We start from the raw sequence: 20,662 nt of genomic DNA, 5'->3' as shown, positions 1-20,662 counted from the left end.
TCACCTTAAATTTCTTATTTGTCATTGTGAAACAGCACCTAGAAATGGTTCCCCTGGGTTTCAAATATGCAGGCTGTTAAATGGGACCTATGTATATTTCATGAGCTAGCCTTGTGAGACTGGTGTGCCTTGCTTTAGAACCTGCCAGCAGTCTCTGAGCTACGCGTTCATGGCCAGAGCTCCTGTAATGAGCGCTTTATGAATGTTATCTCTTTTGATGCTTATGAGTCCCAAGACAGTTGGTCCCTTTTCAGAGATGAATATATAGTGCGCCAGTACCGAGAAATCCCTTAAGAAAGCATCAGAGCCGGCGGTGGTGGCGTATTCCTTTAATCCCAACACTTGGGAGGCAGAGGCTGATGAATCTCTGTGAGTTTGAGGCTAGCCTGGTCTACAACAGCTAGTTCCAGGGCAGGCACCAAAGCTACAGAGAAGCCCTGTCTTGAAAAACAAAAACAAAAGGAGGAAGAGGAGGAGGCAGAGGCAGAGGAAGAGGAAGAGGAAGGAAAAGAAAAGGAAAGAAAGCATTAATGGAGTTCTAGATCATAAGACTTTAGGGAGCATTCTTTGCCCGTGTTCAGAAAGCCACATCATGGATAATCAGGTCTTTCCTTGGGTTCACAACACGCCAGGAATCTCCCTCAGTGCCTTCGGTTCCTGGTTCCTAGGTGCTTCTTCACTACTTTCCTGCCTTGCAGTCTCCCCTTCTGTGCTGGCTCAAGTCTTCCAGGAAGTGGTGTTGAGAGGAGGTTGCTGTTAGGTTGGACTTGACTGAGTTAAAACCATAAAGAACTGTCTCCTGGTTTCCCGGAGGTATGTGTTACAGCTGCCAACTTAGCAGTGTAAAGTGTACTGGCAAATCGAGAGTGGGAACTGTCCCTGTGGAGCCTGAAGGGACCCTGGCACTGTGGGATGCCAGCTCTCACCTTTTAAAAAACTCAAGAACAAGGACAACCTCCTAGATAAGAAAAAGTCCTCTCTTGTGGAGCAGAGGGTTAATATGGCCATTGCCTAAGGGACAAAATATGCGTCAGAGTAGAGAAAGTTCTTTGTGAAGTGCTGCCCTTGGCCTGAAGCAAACCTTGACCTTCTGTCCTGCTTTGTTTTGTTTGTTTGTTTGTTTGTTTGTTTTGCTTTGTTTGTCCTTTCTCCTGAGTGGCTTCACCAGCTGAAATAAAGGCAGGATTGTAACTTACCTGACCTGGTGTCCAGTGCTAACCAAGTTTGTGAGGAGGCTGTTGAGTGCTGCTCTGCAGTTATTAAATCCTGCAGCTGACCCAGGTCTAGACAGAGAATGAGGCCCAGGAGTCCGAGTGCAGTTGGCACCTCTTCTTTTTCCAGCCTCCCCATCTCAGCAGACATCACCACTGCATTACACCCAAGTTTCTGGTCCTCAATGAATTCACAGAGCTGGATTTCCGATGCAAATTACATGAGGAGTTTTCAATATTCAAACTGAAGTTTGGATCAACATCCTTCCAGCACCCCAGCATGGTGGGTGAGGAAAGTGTGACAGGGAGCCTTGGGAAGTTAGAACTTTTAAAGGGGAAACACCATAATCAGGGGAGTTCATGTCCTGTTGTCTTGTGATTGGGTAAGGAGGGCATAGGATAAGGTGATTTCTGAAACCATTGGTCAGTTTTTGGGTATGAAAACCTAACAGAGAGCCATAAATTACTGACAAGGTATCTTCAAGGACAGGATGCCTCCTAGAAACATCTGGACCTTGTTAAATTTTATGATCCTACTCCCTAGCTCCTTATTTGACCATTTTTAGGATATTTTCAAATTTCTGCTATCATAACACATTTCTGGGGCTGAAATCTGCTCCCCCTACCCCCAGCCCATTATATGACTTAAGATGAAGCCCCTTCTTTAAAATGGAGCTTGCGACGTCAGGTCCTCACAGCTGCACAGCCAATTGCTTAGGCTGGAAACCTAGAAGCCTTCTCACATTCCCTTCCACATCCTCCAGCACTTCCTCCCAAGCCCTGTTGTTTCTCAAAGCGTACAGTAGTTATCTTGTAGCTGCGTTAACTTAAGCAGATCCTGGTACCATGAAACCCACTGTCAGCATGTAAAGAAAGTATGGATGCTTTGAAGGGTTTATTCTTCCGAAATATAGAAGGAAACCCGGCGTTCAAGTAGCCAGGTGAGTGAGTGTTGACTCTGCTTAGTGTAAAAGATAAAGCTCAGAGCCATGGAGAAGTAGCGCGAGGAAGAATTTGAGAACAATGGTACAGAAGTCTGGATGATTTAAGACATTTCTTTCAAACTTAACTTTGTTTAGATACCGCCAGTTTCACCTCTTGGCCCTTCAGAACACTAAGTTTCCTCCCTTGCTTTTCCCTTCATGGTCTCTAAGTCCGAGCAAGAAGGTCACAGAGCCAAGGAAACAGCTCACTCAAAACCCAAGACCACATTCCAAAAACCCAGGACTCTAGAACTCACCCCGCCTTCAGACAAGTCCTGTGAACTCCTCACAAGGGCGGATATTGGCTCTGGCTGTAGTAGACAGTACGCCTAGAGCTTGGACTTGTGGTCCCAGGTACCCACAGAGACTATGAGAGGACCCCACAGTGTGCACCAGAGTGAGGGATGAGACAACTGTGGGGACAAGGTCTTATAGTTGTCATCCTGGTACAGACCTCATACACCTCATACACGCTAGCATCTCCTGTCGTCAGGACTAACCACTGCTTTGCTCCCACATAAGACATGACTCCTTTCCATCTTAAACCCAGACCTAGCCTTGCCCATCCTCCATCTCATCCTTTGAATTGTGAAGATTCTTTTCCAGCTGGCTCATCACATGCAGGAAATCCATTTGCCATCCTCCCAATCCATTCGCCAACAAAAAGCAGCATGGCTCTCTAAGATTTTATTTTTGTTTGTGGGATTGTGTGTGTGTGTGTGTGTGTGTGTGTGTAAATATGTGCACATTCATGTGTGGGGATGCCCACAGAGGCCAGTAGAAGGTGTTGGATACCCTGGAGTTGAAATTACAGGCATTTGTGAGCCATCTAATATGAATGCTGGCCACTGCACTGAGGTCCTCTGGAAGAGCAGGGAGCGCTCTTAACCACTGAGCCTTCTCTCCAGCCCCAATGGGAGCTTTCTAAAATAATTCAGTCCACTTTATAGTGTCATGGAATGCAACATGCTTCATCACAAATGAGAGGCATCGTTCCCGGCTTTCAGTTTCCTGCATAACACTTAAGAATTTCCTATCTGAAGGCTATCAGACATGTTGTACCCTCTGGCTAGAGTGTCGTTCCTTGGCTCTTCAAATGTCTGATTTTTCAGCCTTCCTGTTTACATTTTTTAAATGGTTTATTTTTATTAGTTTAATTTCATCTAGCTGCTTGTGTCTGCTTTTGGGTATGTGCATGTGACTGTTAGGTGCCCATGGAAGTCAGGGGTATCAGATGGCCCAGAAGCTGGAGTTCCAGACAGTTGTGAGCCACCTGGTGTGGGTGCTGGGAACAGAACTAGAGTTCTGTGGTGTGGCGAACCCCTTGACCAGCAAGGAAGAACGACCATGAATCGAGGATTCTTCTCACATCACACTTTATTGGAGCCTCTTGGTTAAAGGGAGAGCAAGAAGTGAGAGAGAGCAAGAAACGAAAGAGAACAAGAAGAGAGAGAGAAAAAGTGAGAGAGAGCAAGAAACGAAAGAGAACAAGAAGAGAGAGAGAGAAAGAAAGAGAAAGAGACAGAGACAGAGACAGAGACAGAGAGAGAGCAAGAACCAAGTGGCATCTGCTTAAATAGGGTGAGGGGACTTGGGTACTGCCCTGATAGGTAAATACCAGTCTGCTGATGCCCAGAGCCTCGGGATTGGCCAGGGACAAGGCTCAATTGCGCATGTGCAGGCAAAGGGCGCTCAGCCCCACGCAGCAATACCAAATAAGGACTTGTTTACCTCCAAGCTGCAGGAACGCCGGCGCCATCTTGTAATGGCGATAATCAGACGGCTCCTTTCACTCTGGAAGAAAAGCAAGTGCTCTTAATGGCTGAGCCAACTCTCCTGGCCTTTGTGTCCAGATTTTTCCCTCAGACAGGCCTCTGCAACCCATTTGTTTCCCTGCCATTTTATCATGGCATGGTCTTCTTCATGGTGTGTCGTCATAAATGGTGCTCACGTGATTCCTTCCTGTTTATTTGTTTAATGTGTCTCCTCTGCTCAATCGCAGGTACTGTGTCCAAAGTGTATGTACAAGCTGAGTACTGTGTGAGACATCAGTACAAATGTGTGTTACTTAGTGGACATGTACACAACTATCCACCTAAACGGAAAGGTTCAGAGCACATTGCCATTGTTCCTGGAAGCAGCCCGGCTGTTCAGCCTGGAGAGACGATTGAGTCATGGTTGTGGCACAACTGGTCAATGCAATGTCATGGAGCCATCATTGTGAATAATTTGATACCATGGAAAACATTGGAGTGTTATTAATGAAGGGGAGGCAGAGAGCAATAAAAGATAATTTAAACATAGCATCATTGAATAGTGAGAACAGAATGATTGGCATTATATCCTTTTTCTTTTCTTTTTTTTTTTTTTTTTGGTTTGGCTATGCTTTTAATGATGTCACATTCTGTGTTGAATATTTCATTTTTAAAATGTGGGAACTAGAGAGATGGCTCAGCAGTTAAGAGTACTTGTTGCCCTTGAAGAGTGTGATGGTCTATTCTGTCCCTTTAAGAGACAAGCCCCTCCCCAGGCAAGCAGATCTTCCATTCACTTCCAGCCTGAGTTTTTTCCTTCCCATCACTCTCCCCAAGAGACAGCTTCTGCCTCTCTTCCTTCTCCCCACTTCTTCCTTCCCCCTTCTGCCTGTCTCTCTGCTCTCTCCCTTCTCTCCTTCCCTCTTTCCCTTTCCCCTCCATAACCCACTAAATAAATATTCAACCTCACTCTGCATAGTGTGTGCCTAATAGGTCTCTGTCTCTCCCCCGTCATGCAGTTCCCTGTCAGGGACTAGCTGCTCCTTGTGGCCCACAGAGCCCTCAAGGAATGACACCATTTTATTCTTACCATTACACAGAGGACCCAGGTTCAGTTCCTAGCACCCACATGTTGGTTTGAAACTGTCTATAACTCCATGTCCAGGAGATCCCATGACTACTTTTGACCTCCAATGGGTACCAGGCACACATGTGGTGCATACATGTACACACAGGCAAAACAGTCACATAAAATAAATAAACCCAAAACAAATTTTTCAAAATATATTTAGGGTTAAGAAATTTACATGTAGTCTGGTGATGATGTCATGGACACCTTTAGTGCTAGCACTCAGGAGGCAGAGGCAGGTTGATCTCTGTGATATCAAGAACAGTTCAGTCTACAGATCAAGTTCCTTGACAGCCAGAACTATTATACAGAAAAGCGTTGTCTCAGAAGAAAGAAAGAAAGAAAGAAAGAAAGAAAGAAAGAAAGAAAGAAAGAAAGAAAGAAGGGAAGGAGGGAGGGAGGGAAGAAAGAAATTCACGAATTATCTCACTTCATTGCATGAAAATATATTTTAATTTTAAAATACATTAATTTATTTACATGTGTTTGCCATGGCACTAGAGAGGCGCTGATCAGATAGTCAGAGAATAACTTGTGGGGGTCAGATCGTGCCCCTCCTCATGTAGGTTCTGGGGATCGAACTTGAGTTTTTAGCCTTGACCACAGGTGCCCCTGCCCAGTGAATCTTCTCACCAGTTTGTAATTTAGCTTCAAAACGGAATCTCCTCTTCCGTGGGATGTGTAATGTATCACTAACTCCTCAAGGTGGCAGTGTCAGAGTTATTAAACAGCGTTGTGCAATGCCTGCATTTGTTGCAGTGTTAGTCCCAATCGACATTTGTCTATTTCTCTTTTGGTTTTGACCTACAATGACATTGACATTCACTTTAATTCCAAAGAAAGCGATGTGTTTAATAGCTTCTTTTGAATATTGTATTGAAGTAATTCCCCTGACTAGGCTAATGGGAAGTCTCTGCCTAGACAGCTTCAGTTCTGTGCTTCCACTTGAAAACTAACAACAAGCAAATGGCATCACGCGCTGTTTCTTGCGCTCACTTCCTGAGTCGGTTAAACGCCTGCGTCTTCATAGACGCCACCCGTGTACTCCTGTGGGACGGGCATTCTTCCCACTTTATAAATGAGAACACAGAAGCAAGAAAAACGGACACTTTGTCGAAGTCCTAGTTATTATCTACCAGAACCTGAGTTCAAATCCACCCTCTCTTCGCAGATTACTAAGTGGATTAATTGGGGAACAACGAAACAACTACTTAGTAAATGAATGGGTTAAAGGAATTGTTTCGATCATTTACATAATAAACATAACAATTACAACAATAATTAAAAAATGTAGCTGAATGAGTATTTCCTGTTCCATCCATTTATCTGGTCTGACCTCCCAAAGTGTATATGACTTTGGGTCATATATGGTCATAATATGGGTCATATTTATGACCCATTGATCCACTGATGACATCTGCGTTGTTTCCCTTTCCTGGCTGTTGTAGATAAGGCAGCAGTAAGCATGGATGAGCAGGTATCTGTAGTAGAACATGGAGCCCTTTAGGAGAAGGCCCAGGAGTGGAATAGGTCATATGGTAGATGTCTATTTAACCTCTTAAAAACACGTCATGCTGCTTTGCATAGCAGCTCCAGCAGTTTACATCCCGACCAGCAGTGGGTAAGTGCTCCCCTTTCCCCACGTCCACACCTGTCTGTTGTCTTTGTGGTTTTATCTTTGTCATTCATACTGGGGTAACGCAAAATCCTAAAACACTTTGAATTTACATTTCCAAAATGGCTAAGGACGTTGAATATTTTTAATAGAGAAAGCTTTCTTGGTCATTTTGAGAATGCTGTTGAATTCCACACCCTGCGTTGATTTGGTGGTTGTGGGCTTTACCACATCAGTTGTTAACCAGTGATTGCCCTACCACATGCCCACAGGCCAATCAGATGGAGGAAACTCCTCAGCTGAGCTTCCCTCTTCCCAGGTGGCTCTAGTTTGGGTCAAATTGACCCAAACTGACCAGTGCACTTGTATTCCTGCTGATTCTGGGGTGGCTGTTTGTTTACTATTTAGATATTTTGAATACTAGACCCTTTCAGACACAAGACCCTTTTAATCTTTGAACAACGTTTTTGCTTTTTTTTTATAATGTCCTTTGAAGTGCACATGTTTTAAATATTGATAAATTATTTCCTTGGCCTCTTAGGCTTTTATCATTATATGAAGAAACAAATATTTTGCCCAATCAAAAGTCTTGAAGATTCAGCCCTCCCTTTTCATCTGACAGTTTACAGTTTCACTCCTGTGTTTCTGGAAGCCTTTGACCTGTCTGGATTAGCTTCTTCCTGGTGCCCAGGAGGAGGTATGATGCTGTCTGCTTTTCTGTGTTGAGATCCAGCTGTTCCACCCCTCTCTCGAAAGACTCTTCTTTTCTTCACTGAATGGTCTTGGCACCCCATCAGAGGTAGACCACATGGCCATCTGGCTGTCTTTCTACACCCACAGCTGTCTCCCACTGCTTTCTGTCTCTGGGCTGGTCTTTCGGTGTGATGCAGGGAAGTGAGTAGGTTTTATTCTCTAGCAAGTTCTTGGAGTAGAGTGGCACCTTGACCCATGATTCTTACCTGTCGCCTGGCACGAGCAGGTGACCGATACCCTCTGCTGAGATGTGAGGGGCACCTGAAGGGTGTTCACAAGACAAAGATTAGAGTTCTGGTCATCAGCGGGATCCAGGAGACAGGTGGACAAATAAGGCCCAAATGCTTAGCTCAGCTAAATGAATTTAAATCCCAGTGACTTCACGGTAGGTGTAACCCTCCACGTCCTTCTCAGCACCTTCAAGTGCAAGCCCTGTTCTAGTGTACACAGTAGGAAGATTTTTTTTTTACTTCCTAGCATGCATCTAACATAAACTGCAGCAAAATTACCAAAGACGGCAAAGGTAACTATATAGAATTATTAACTAGTTAAACAGTTGAATGGTGGAACTAGTTTTCGAGCAGTTGAATTGTTAATCCCTGTCTTTGTAAATAATTAGCTAGTAGGCCAATTTCTTTTTCAGGCCACTCCTTGATAAAGGCAATAAACCTTCTTTGGGTCCAGTAACATATTCTGACTTTCTGATCTGCTTTGTTGAAGGGTGACATCTACAGGAGTATAGAATCTTGCTCCCTGTGATGTTAGGTTATTAACACACAGGCTCTAAGGAGGAGGCATAAGAACAAAGAGTGCATGGCCAAGAAACTGCCCTGCAGTCTTCCGTGTGACATGATCTGTCCCAACACCTAGGCTCTTCTCCCTCTTGTCATCTCCCTTCCTGTTTCCTGGTGCCAACGATCCTAAAATAGCTTGGTAAACTTTGTGTCTGCTAAGGCTCGGTGTGGAGGACAGCTGGCACAAGAGGCCCAGTCTTAAACTCTGGAACAGATGTTTACTGTCCCGTACAGTTGATTATATCTAGATCAGAAAGGTAGGCGTCTAGGTCAATTTTTGAAATTGCTTTAAGTTGAGACTTCCTTATGATATCATGAAAACTAAAATTTCTAATGATATCTAATTTTTTAAAATGTTGAAAAGAGGTAAGATATAGAAAAAATACTTAGAAAAATGTATCTTTGGTAAAAAAAAATCATTGAAAATGTAGAGGCAATATGTGCAGCTGCATAAGAAAAGAGCGGAGAACCCAGATTGCTGAAAGATTTGAACAGGCACCTCACAGAGGAAAATGATACCCAGTGAGTGTATAAAGTGATCCTAGTTGCTTCAGTCAAAATAGACCAGTCAGGGGCATCTGCCTCACTATGGCCACTGTTAAGAATTAAATGTTAAGAATTAAATGTTAAATTTAAAAAATTAAATGTTAAGAATTTTTTAAGTTGGGCACTGAAGATGTGGCTCAGTGGGCAGAGTTTGTCTAACAGGCACAAAGCCCTGAGCTCAGTTCCCAGGGCTGTATAAAACAGTGTGAGTCATTATCTCAAAAAAAGAAAATCTTAAAAGATGTTAAAAGTCAGGCGCACTCTTAATGATAAGCTCCTTAAGTTTATCATGTATGCCCTCCAGTGTTCATTTCTGTAAATAAGCAACGACACTGATGGGGTAATTTGATGCCATAATTATCATCTATTGGGCCTTCTCTTGCTGCTCAAACTTACTTGGCAAAAAGGCTTCCGGTAAAACAACCAATCTGACCGCCGTCATTCTTGCAACAACCACACTGGACCTCCACACAAGTCTCGCGACACCTACACAAAGAACAACAGCAGAGCAGCAGATCACCCTGGCTCCTGGAGACCCCACCTCAGCTGGGGCTGTTTGAAAGGTTGGTTGTGCCAGGCATTTTGCAATGGCAATGCCTCAGAGCCAGAGGGGACAAACTTCCCCTGGTAGAGTAACCATGATGACTGCTGGCAAGGCTGTTAGATGTCCAAAACACCAGCCCTAGCGACTGTCATTGGTAATAGAGGCAAAGCTGTGGCTGTACCAAGAAGTTGCTGTGATGGGTTCAATACTCCCTCCATAGACGTATGGCTGTATGAGCAGGCTGCTTGGGTTCACTCAGGGAGTGGGCTTGGGGACAGTGCACTATGATGGCTCATCTAATGTGACATCAGGTGCAGTGATATCTTCTCTCCATCAGTCTTTCCTTGGGTACTTTCAATAGTGCAGACTAAGCTGAAACCATTACACAGATTGACTGGCCCAGGGTTGGGAGGGTATGGTTTCTTGATCTCACAGGCACCACCCAGTCCCATGTGTGCTGTGTGTACAGAGCCTGACATGAGCAAGTACTTAGCTCAGGTAGCAGCACTACCCCCAGAGGTGGCTTGTTCCCTTCTAGACCAGCTCAGTTGTGCTGTTGGCTCTAATTACTTGATCAACTGAGCTGTGCGGGGCAGTACCAGGCTTCCCTCAGCTCCCTTGGGATGGCTTAGCCATTGAGCTGCTGAAGTGCATCATAGAGGGCACCCATTAGACTGAGGTCGGCAGCCTCCAAGTACAGATTCATGGTATGATCTAGAAGGGAACCAACCACCAAGTTTAAAAAAAAATGTGGTTGGTTGCTCCCATTACATTTGTGCCACTATTGCTCCAGTATATGTTCCAGGCAGACAACTCTTGTCAATTGCAGCATTTGTAGATGAGCGATTTGATGATTACCTTTCTCACCAATATCATGCAGAGTACCTTCCAGGACCAGGCACAGTAGGAGTGAAGTGTATAGCTGGGAACCAGCTTGACTTTTCAATATTTGATGACATAAATGAATGCTGTCTTCAGCAATAGGGCCTTACCACCAGGTTTTTTTGTTTTTGTTTTTGTTTAGTTTTGTTTTTTGAGTAACCAATAGCATTGTCACTAGTCTGCAATGTCCATGGGACCTCTTTTGGCCTCCAATTTTTGATCTTCCTGCCTCTCAGGTGTTTAGGTTAAAGGCATGCACACTATGCACAGAATCTTTTGAGATTGTAATTACATCACTTTCCCTTACCCCATATCCAAACCCTCACGTATAGCCCATCCCTTTGTTCTCTTTCAAATTCCTAGTTTTAAAAACAGTTCCAGGAAGAACAAGAGTTAGAGACCTCCCTAGGATACATAGTGAGTTCAAGGTCAACCTTGGCTACTTAACAAATCCCTCTCTCAAAAGAGATAGATAGATAGATAGACAGACAGACAGGCAGGCAGACTGACTAACTCATTCTTCTAAACTATATAGGAAGCAAAACTTTCTCATAAGCAACCTATTAGATGGAGTCTTGAACTTTGAGTCTAGAAAAGTTGTTCTGCCTTCCATTTGGAACTGGTAGCTCAGTCTTATTATGCCTGCTCTTATTCATCCTTGGGACCAGCTGGATTATCTTAGGTATTTTTCATGTTCGAGGATAATAGGAAAGATAGCATCAAAGTGTCATCCAATCGTGATCAGATTATGTAGTATTTTTAAGAGTGGCATTTGGCTTCTTAACTATTTTAAATTTAAAGAAAGGAAGCTACATGAAACATAGTTTCCTGGATGGGCCCTTGGAACAGAAAAGGACATGGTGAGAATTAGTGAATCTCAATAAAGCATGACGTACAGTCAGTAGCTGTCTACCAATGCTGGATCAGGAGCCGTGACAAACACACCACAGAGTTCCGAGGTGTGACAATGGGAAAAGTTAGGTGACAGGTAATGAAAACTGATGCTTATGTACCTTGTCTAAATATTTAAAATTGTCCTAAAGTAGAAGTCTAAATTACTATAGTAGAAAGGTAGTTTTCTCTCAATCTCAGACAAATCACCAGTTTAGCAAAGCCTCCTGTCTGTGCTGTGTGACCTTAACTAGGCATCGCCAGTATTGGGTGTCAGTCTAATTTTAGGAAGCCTTACTTTCAGCAGCAGGGGAAAGATCGTGAAAGTTGAAGCTGCGTGTCCCAGCATACGAGACCACAAGCGTGGAACTGATGAGCAGCGAAGTTTAGAGGAGGTACTGGAGGACCCAAGGAGCCTTGCGGTTTCTTGAGGGAGGAACAGGGGTCATAAAAGCAGTGCGCCAGGGATTTATTTGATTTTCCATTTGCCAAAGACAGTGAAATTGGGAAGGATTCTGAGACAGGCACATCAGCAAAGAGGCAGTAACTGGAATGTGAAGCTAAAATCTCAAGACTGAAACCCTGAGTGAAAAGTGATGCTGTTCTCCATGCCTTGGCTGGTGCCTGGTTCAGATTCTGGGGAGAGTGGAGCCTCATGTAGAGCCTGGTCTATCTGGAGATCTTAGAGACCTTTAATGGCTGGATCTTAAAGCTGCGTCCTATCTTCTTTTTCCAAACTCAACCCCCCTGTATGCTGTGGTCAGGAATATCTTACTATTTCTGCTTCTCCTGTGTTAGCCCTGTGCTTGCTTGAGAGTTAAACCGAGTCCACAATTCTCAAGTAGGTCTCTTCCATTGATTTATCCTAATGGATTTTAAAGACTTTTTCCCCCCAGCACTGTGGATAGAACCCCGTTTCTTGAATATGCTAGGCAAGCACCCTTTCAGAACCAAATGTCCAGTCCTGACGACCCCCAGAAATCATTTCAAATGTATAGAGAGAGTAAAAATAAGAATGCTACCAAAAACATCAGGTTCTCATTGTCCAACAGCCTGTGTCTATCGTGAACAGCTACTCCACCTGCAGGGTCACTCTCTACCCTCTCTTATGTACACACACACACACACACACACCACAATACATACCACATTCACACACACCACATTCACACACAGCACAACGTATACCACATACACAGACAACACACACTGTAACATGAGGGCCAGCTTGTTGGGGTTTCTGTCCCACCCGGTACCCCACAACCGGCAAACCCCAAAGAAAATCACACACCGGACTCCATAAGGTTATAAAGCTGATTGGCCCATTAGGTCAGGCTACTTATTAGCTTTTATAACTTACGTTACCCCATTATCCTTGTCTACATTAGCACATGGCTCAGTACCTTTTCCAGCGGGGCAGCTTACATCTTTGCTCTCCGGTGGTCTGCGCAGGAGTGGCTGAGGAAGTTTCCTCCTCCCTAGCCTTCTCTTATTCTCATTGCCCTGCCTCCACTTCCTGTCTGGTTGACCCACCTGTACTTCCTGCCTGGCCAATCAGCATTTTATTAAAATACATGATTGACAGAATACAGACAATTCTCCCACACCAACACACCACAGCATATATATCTCTTTATAGATACACACCACATATACATCACACAGACAACACAGACCACAACACATATGCCTCTTTACACATACATCACAGCACATTTGCCCCTTTACACACCCACACACACATCACACACTACTACAATGCATACACTATAATACACACACACACAGAGATACATGGACCATTTCATGCCTCTGTTTTCTGCATAATTTGTGCATACCCCTAGGTCTGTGGTTCTCAACCTTTCTAATGCTGCGACCTCATGTTGTGGTGACCCCCAACCATAGTTATTTTCATTGCTACTTCATAACTGTAATTTTGCTACTTTTATGAACTGTGATGTAAATATCTGCGTTTTCTGATTGTCCTAGGCAACCCCTGTGAAAGGGGTTGTGACCCCAGACTAACCACTGCTCTAAGACTTTCCATCCACCATCCTTCAGCATGTATTTCCTGAGGATAAGGTCATTCTTTTCAGCACCACGGTGGCATTCTTCGCGGCTCATTTTTTCACTCACTGTCTGAGGGACTCCATAAACTGTGGCAACACACATTACCACGGTCTGGCCTGTCCCTCTGCTAACAATTACAGGCTTGAGAAGGTCACATTTTTATTTCAGTTCCAGGTTTGGCAGTTTAGCTTTGAATTGAACTCATAGGTTTGTCTCATTAGGGCTTCTAAAAGCCTCCTTGTCAAAGAATAATGGTCATTCCAGCAATGGGAAAGATGGGTCCAGCAGCCCCACCCTGTATCAGGAACTGTTCCCAGCATGGCTAATCCTCACCACCGCCACAGCAGCATCCGTTCTTTTTGCTCCCAGTACAGGGTCTAGGCTGTCATGGTTGGTCACGCTGTATCCACAGTTAGGAAGGAGAGAGTAATGAACGCTTGCGGGCAGCTAATTTTCTCCTTTTTTCTACAGTTGCAGGACCCTAGTGGAAGGAGTGATACCACCCACTTTTAGTGCGACCTCAACTAAAATAATCTAATTAATCTGAGATGCACACTTCCTCACATTGTCAGGCATAACCAGGGCTAAATAATCAGTAATCCCTCACAGGTGTGCCTGGAGACTTGTCTCCCAGGCGATCTCAGAACCTGTCAAACTGACAACTTAACACAGCAACTTTCGCCTTCAAGGGCCTCACCATTGCCTTATTTCCCTTAGGGAAATGTAGGCAGGGAGGATAAAGAGCTTGCTTGTAAATCACAGCTGATAAAGAAGTGCAATTAGAATTTGGACCCAGGGTGTTACAAACATTCTTCCTATTTATTGTCTCCTATGTGACTATTTCCAGCCTCATTAATATTTCATAACGTCTAAAGATTATCCCACGTTATTTATCTCGGGTTATTGATTGCTTCTTCTTGTGTTCCCTTCTCCAAGCAAAGAAACACTCATTCTCTTGATGTGTTTACTTTTCAGCTGAGGAAAAGGTGACGCATCCCTGGAGACTGGAAGAATGGACTCAGAGGAGGCTGTTCGCTCCAGAATCTCCCACTCGGCAGCTGTTGAGTCTGGGAGGAAGACTGGATCTCATTACTTCAATGGCAGCGATCAAGAAGGTTCTCCAGCCTCGAACAGCCAAATGGCTTTACCACAGTGGGGGTGGCTAATGAATGATTAATCGGAAGCATTTGATAGTAATCTGCCTTGCAACCACATCTTCATACTTCATGTTGCTTTCTCTCCTGGCCTAGTAATGTTTGAGAGACAAGCCCTGCTTCGCGTCTAGTGAGCGCTGGCCCGAAAGTCAGACTCACGCGGGAATTCTCTGCATTCATCCTGGGTCTGTCCTCTCTGATTCTGCTATTTATAGAGTCGATGTGGGCTAATAACTGCTATTACTGGGGCCCTGCTGCATGCCAAGCGTTAGGATGGGTGCCCTACATAACACTGAATGCTCACGAAGCCCTATAAGTTTATATGAATTATTGACATTTTGATCATGAGGAATGAGATCCTCCAGAGAGAGCGTGTGCTGTGGATAAGATCACACAGCTGATAGGATGAGTATTCCAGTCCAGAGTCCCTCCGTTATAACACTATGCTTTGCTCATTACTGCTACAGAGATAACTGCCCTATAGTATCCTTATGAATATCACACCTGGTCCCCGAATTGGGGAGGGGATGGTGCTGTATGTGCATGGGAGGAGTCTTGGGGGGGCTTTAAAAGCACAGAAGAATCACAGAATTATTTTCTAAGCAAACTAAGACTGTTCTTTTATGGCCTATGGGTCAAATCTGCCTGTCCCCCACCTATTTTTGTAAATAAAATTTTATGGGAACACAGCCACATCCTTTATATATTGTCTATGACTCCTTTCTTTCCGTAATGGCTGAGTCACAGAATTGTATCAAAGACCCTATGATCCTCAGTGCCCCAAATATTGACACATGATCCTTGCAGAGAGTTTGTGACCCCTGGCTTAGATGATTTAGGAAGGAAACGCACAATTTTCATTAAGACCAATTTATTAAATTTTTTTGCTTGACTGAAAAATTAAAGGGTGATACTGCCTACATAATCACTGTGTTCTAATGATAGCATGGTGGTAGATATGGTAGTGATGGGCAGGGATTGTGGGGTTGTGCCTGATAGAACTAGCAAAAGGTGCAGGGGGCAGAAGGTGAGGACTATGTCTCTGGGACCCCAGTGAACTCCTCACCTCTCCCACTCATGTCTTTCCTAACCCTCTTGCTACAGGAGGTTCTAAGGTATCACAGCCTTACAGGGGCCGTCCCATATACAACATACGCCAGTCCCAACACCTTGACTTGGAATTTAGAAACCAACTGGATCTCTAGTCATCTCTCTTCCCACATCCTTTTGTTTAAAAGCCATGAGGAAACCATTCTAAATTGAGTGTTATTTCAAAGCTAATGTATTTGTCTTTGAGTCACATCCATGAAAGCAGAAAGCAAAATCTATAATACTTGTAGGTTTTGATCTTAGTCTTTTCAGGTGACTGTAACAAAATACCATAGACTGCACAGCTTAGAAACAACAGAGCCAGTTTTCCCAGTTTGTAACACTAGAAAACACAAGATCAATGAGCTGGCAGTAGCTTCAGTGTCTGGTTGAGAACTGTTTTCTGGTTCATAGGCAGCCGTCTTTCCACGATGCTCACATATTAGAGAGGACAAAGGAACTCTCTGGGGTCTCTCTCTCTCTCTCTCTCTCTCTCTCTCTCTCTGCCTCCCTCCCTCCCTCTTTCTTTCTCTGTCTCTGTCTTTCTCTTATTCGCTCTCTGGGGCTGTACTTAGGAAAATGGTTTCTTTTAGACAATAATAACACGTAGGTAACCTGCATTATGTATTTCCTACATGTTAAGCATCAGTCTAAATGTCGTACCTATCAAGGGGATGCTGTTAATCCAGTCATCCTACAAATGGCAAAGTGGGGGTATAGAGAAGATAAGAGATTGCCCTGGCCACACGGCTAGTGCTTGCAAGCTGGGTTTTGTTTCAGATAGTGGAGCATTGGAGTTTGGGTAATTAACCAATAAGTGCAATCAGTAATGCACGGTGGCATTTTATGCCCTTAGGCTCTACCTACCTCATGTCATTTCAGAGTCTCTTCAGAGGGAGAGGGGAGCCGAGCAATGCTGTTACTGACAGCAAGGAGCCTTCCCTTTGTGCTGGAGAGAACTGGCAGGGGGCCAGCAACCTGGAGAGATTTCCTTTTATGAAGAGATGCGAGGGAAGATAATTGACTTGGTTCATTCCCCGAATCTGAGTCCAGAAGCATGTCCAAGGCCAGGGCAGGGTACACTGGAAACATGTGCGCCTCCCAGGCTTCATCCCCAGTGCCTAGTATGAAACAGGCCAGCGCACACGGAGGAAGTATTGTGACACAGAAACATCTGAGTAAAGTTTTTCAGCTAGGAATCTCTCTTCCAGGAGGTAGTGGGGTCTCTTGCAGTTGGGGGGGGGCGTTGGGGGCTGAGCTAGGGAGGAGAATTTCATGAAGGTAAGTACAATCATGGGTTGAGTCAGAGAGGGAATAAATTGTGGGGCTATAGTTTTGTAGAATGCTGGAACTCGGGGTTCACATGATGCTATCTCTACCAGGCACTCTTCCAGTGCCCGGATCCCCTACTCTACTAAGTAAATGCCCAATGTCTGCTTAGGTATTGGCACTGGTGGGAATCTCCCTACCAAATATTCTATACCAGATCTGTTACTCTTTTATTTCTATTGTTTATTTTTTTGTATTTTACAATTTTATACATATATAATATATATTGATTATTCTCCTCCCATTCTTTCTAGGAACCCTCTACATGTACCTCTTCCACCTTTGTGTGTGTGTGCGCGTGTGTGCGTGTGTGCTTTTAAAAAAAAACCCACTAAGTCCAATTATTAATGTCTGCATGCACATGACAACCTACCAGAGGCCACTTTCCTGAAGAAGCATGGCTCCTTCTCTCCCAATAACCAGTTCCCAGAAGCTCCTGAGTTGGAGCAGAGCCTCGTGAGTCTCTCTCCAGTTCATGCTGCAGTCGTTGACTGGCTTGGTCTGTGCAGGTGACTACCTGCTGTGAGTTCTTTTTTTTTTTTTTAATGAAAATAAGCTTTATTACATCAAGTAATAAATACAAAGATGCAACAGTTACAGTCGTTTTCTTCCAGATGTTGTGACCGTCTCACAGTAAACACGGAACTGAGATCCACAGTCTCAGGATGGACATTTGCAGGGCACGTGGCAGGTTGGGTAGATTGCTCTTTCTTCTGTATTTATAACTTGTGCATGTTTAAGATTGACTTCAAAGCATCAGTCATGCAAACGCTTAAGCAGAGCAGCTCTGTGAAGCAGGTCTACACTGTACACAGGCAGGCCAGCTACTAAGCAGATGTGCTGTGGTCTGCACTCCAGTCCTCAGAGGCAGGTGAGCTCATGGAAAGAAGTCAACTGGGGTGAGGCAAATGGCAAGTGTATCCAAAGGGAGATTTTAAGGGGGACACTGGTATTTGGGGGCAAACAATAGCTTGCTGTGAAGTGGCTTCACAAACATCTTTCAAATCAATGCTTGGAAAGAAAAGAGCTGGATCGTTTCTAACTACTTAAAATGCACATCGTCAGTAACTGCAAAATGTCTTCCCAATCTGAATGTGGGTTCAGAGCTTAATGACCAGGGCAGGAAAACTGCTGCCATTTTGAACAAAGCCTGTCATCTCCATGGGGCAGCGAGATGGGCCTTCAGACTGGCCAGGGCTAGGACCTGGCATTACGTTCCGTTTCGGCCAAGCACTCCCAAACCAGGCTTCGGGCATGAATGATGCCTCGTTTTAGTCTCTCCATGGCGCTCTTGCTCCCTGCATATGTGGGTCTGATCTCTTTCCCCAACTCTTCAATGATGGCCAGCAGCTCTGCATATTTACTCTGAGGCACCTGGCTATTTCCAGTTCCCTGGGTGTAGCCTAATGATGGTGGCCCATAGTCACTCAGCAGCTGGCGATACTGGGAGGATGTCGCCATACTAGTAGAAGGCGAGTGGACACTTCCGGCGTTGAGGGCGGCGGCGGGCATGTGCGCGGTCAAGTTCGGCTTGTAAGACATCCCCGCGGGCGGCGGGCGCGCCGGGCAGAGCCGGGCCAGGCCGCGAGCGCGGCGGCGAGGCCGAGGCCGAGGCCCGGGCCGGGCGTCCCCGCGTCCTCGCGCCCGTCCGAGCGCCCAGCGGGCGCCCGCGCACTTTTTGTTGTCGCCGGCTCGGGCCGCGCCGGCAAATATGGCCGTCCGTCACCCTGCCGCCGCCGCAGTAGATCACCCATCCATCGGGCGCGCGGCGCAGGGGCGGCCGCCCCTGCTGTGAGTTCTTGAGAGCAGCAGAAGACAGCCAGAGACAGCGCTCTCCAGCTTTCATGTCCTTCCCATCCCTCTCCCAAAAAGTTCCCTGAGCCCGAGAGAGGTTGATATAGGCATCAGCACAGCCTGAGGAATTGTGATTAAAGGGTTGCAATATTAGGAAGGTTGGGCTCCCCGGCTTTACACATTTTGTTTGAGAGGAAACCTGTCTTCCTATAGTTTCCAGCAGCTGAGTCGGATTCTATACAGAAGAAGACATCTTTGGTCGTGGACCAGCCCCAAGAAGGCAAAGTCAATGATTGTATCCATGCTGAGTTTTTCCTTTTCCTTCTCACACTGTTGCTGTTCTTCACCATTCGGGTTGGTGTCTGCTGCTTTCTACGTGACTTAAAGCTCTCTAAGTATGAGCTAGGCCATTCCCCTGAGCACCCTTCTCCAGGACATACATAACCAACCTCCCTTTTGTAGGAGCTGCTGTCATTTCATGAGTGCCTAGAGCTGCCAGGGCTTTGGGGGTGAATCTGTGTTTTAGTCAGAAGGGGGCAGGAAGCACAAAATTGGGTTTCTGTGGTTGAGAAGAGGCGGTAAACACAAAGGTCTTTTGGCTGTTTATCACACATCAGACACAGCTAATCCCTTGACTGGGATTATTCCATGTAATCCACTCATCACCCGGTGCTAAGGCTGTGAGGCCTGTTTCACAGGTGAAGCAATGGAAGCTCAGAGAGGCTTGGCTCACCCGGCTGGGCTGTCAAAGTGAAACCCTAGGTCGCTGGGGAACGATGGGTGAACATTCGGGTCTTCAACCAAGAGCAGCCCCTGGCTAGTGGTGGGTATCCGAAAAGACAGGGGAGTTGGAGTGGGAACAGGCTCTAAGGCTCCACGACACGAGTGGGGAAATAACTGTGCACGAGGAGCCCTGAAGGGCATGCTGTATAGAGCAGCAATAATAGCGACCACCAGTTACAGACCCACTAAGCCAAACGTTTTCCATCCATAGTCTCCTTAAATCCCCACTAAACCCAAAAGGAAATATGGTCACTATGCTATGCACTGAGAAAAGGAGGCTTAGTGAAGCTAAGGGCTTGATGGTGACTAGGGAGCTGGCAGGCAGCAGATTCAAATGTAGGTAGCTGATGGTCCCTGTGGACCCAGCTAGACTGAGCCTCGAAGGAGAAGGTTGTCAGAGATAAGAAGATCAAGAAATCCCCACCACCACCCAGAACTCATGAGGAAGCTCAGGCCTGCACGGAGGGCCTAGCATCTCTCAGGGGACAAAGGACCTAGTATGGAGTGGGACAGTTTTGTTGGACATTAGCCATGTCAACCATGAGGCGATCCTGCCTTGGAGTTTCATCAGAAAGCAAGCAGGTCAGCAAAGGCCAGAAACGTCAATCAAATAACCAGGACTAGATGGGCGTCTTTTCAGGGCCATGAACTCGGGTTTGGAAACAATATATATTACTATTCCTCTGTTGTTCCTCTGTGTGTGTGCCATGTTTGTGTGCAACATGTATGTACAGGTACAACAGGTACATGTGCGTTTGTGTGCACCTGCTTGTGGACGCCGAAGGTTAATATCAGGCATCCTGCTCCGTTGCTCTTCAGTTAAAATTTGAGACAAGCTCAGTTCTTAACTCTGGAGCTTGCTGATAAGGCTAGGCTGAGTGGGCGGGGAGTCGCTGGTACCCTCTTATCTCTACTCCCCAAGGGTTGGGATTACAGACATGCCACCACTCCCAGCACCTGCCTCATGCATGGGTGGCAAACATTTTTACCAACTAAATCTTACCAGCCCTTTTACTTTTGAAACTTTTTACTTTTATTTTATATGTGTAAGTGTTTTGCCTACTTGTATGCATGTGCACCTCAGTGCCTAGTACCCTTGGTCTGATCACCTAGAACTGACGTTCCAGACAAGTGTGAGCTGCCATATGGGTGCTGGGAACTGAACCGAGGTCCTTTGGAAGAACAACTGTGCTCCTAAGTGCTCCTAAGTGCTGAGCCAGCTCTCCAGCTTCCCCTGCCCCTCCCCACCTTTAAAGAGCAATAGCCTTCCTCTCCCATCAGTGATTCACAGGTGCCAGTATGCATTAGTGCCATCTGGAGGACTTGCTAAAACGGCTTACT

The 20,662-nt window shown here is 45.4% G+C and overlaps 1 protein-coding gene and 1 pseudogene across 1 annotated transcript in view; one reads left to right on the top strand and one right to left on the bottom strand.

Moving 5' to 3' along the window:
- Slc44a1 (solute carrier family 44 member 1) overlaps positions 1–15,028 on the top strand; it is a 168,823-nt gene extending 153,795 nt beyond the window's left edge. The window contains exon 16 of the mRNA XM_048420511.3: positions 14,148–15,028. Within this exon, the coding sequence (XP_048276468.3) occupies positions 14,148–14,162 (15 nt within the window). The 3' untranslated portion in view covers positions 14,163–15,028. The remainder of the gene's footprint in view (positions 1–14,147) is intronic.
- Positions 15,029–17,271: 2,243 nt separating this feature from the next.
- On the bottom strand, positions 17,272–18,522 carry LOC148119543 (cyclin-dependent kinase 2-associated protein 1 pseudogene; annotated as a pseudogene).
- Between the last annotated feature and the right edge of the window lie 2,140 nt (positions 18,523–20,662).

This window comes from Myodes glareolus, chromosome 16 (genome assembly GCF_982192425.1).
Source record: "Myodes glareolus chromosome 16, mMyoGla1.1, whole genome shotgun sequence".
In the NCBI taxonomy this organism is placed as follows: Eukaryota; Metazoa; Chordata; class Mammalia; order Rodentia; family Cricetidae; genus Myodes; species Myodes glareolus.
The sequence above is the reverse complement of the archived record's forward strand: the minus strand, read 5'-3'. Positions and strand labels throughout refer to the sequence as shown.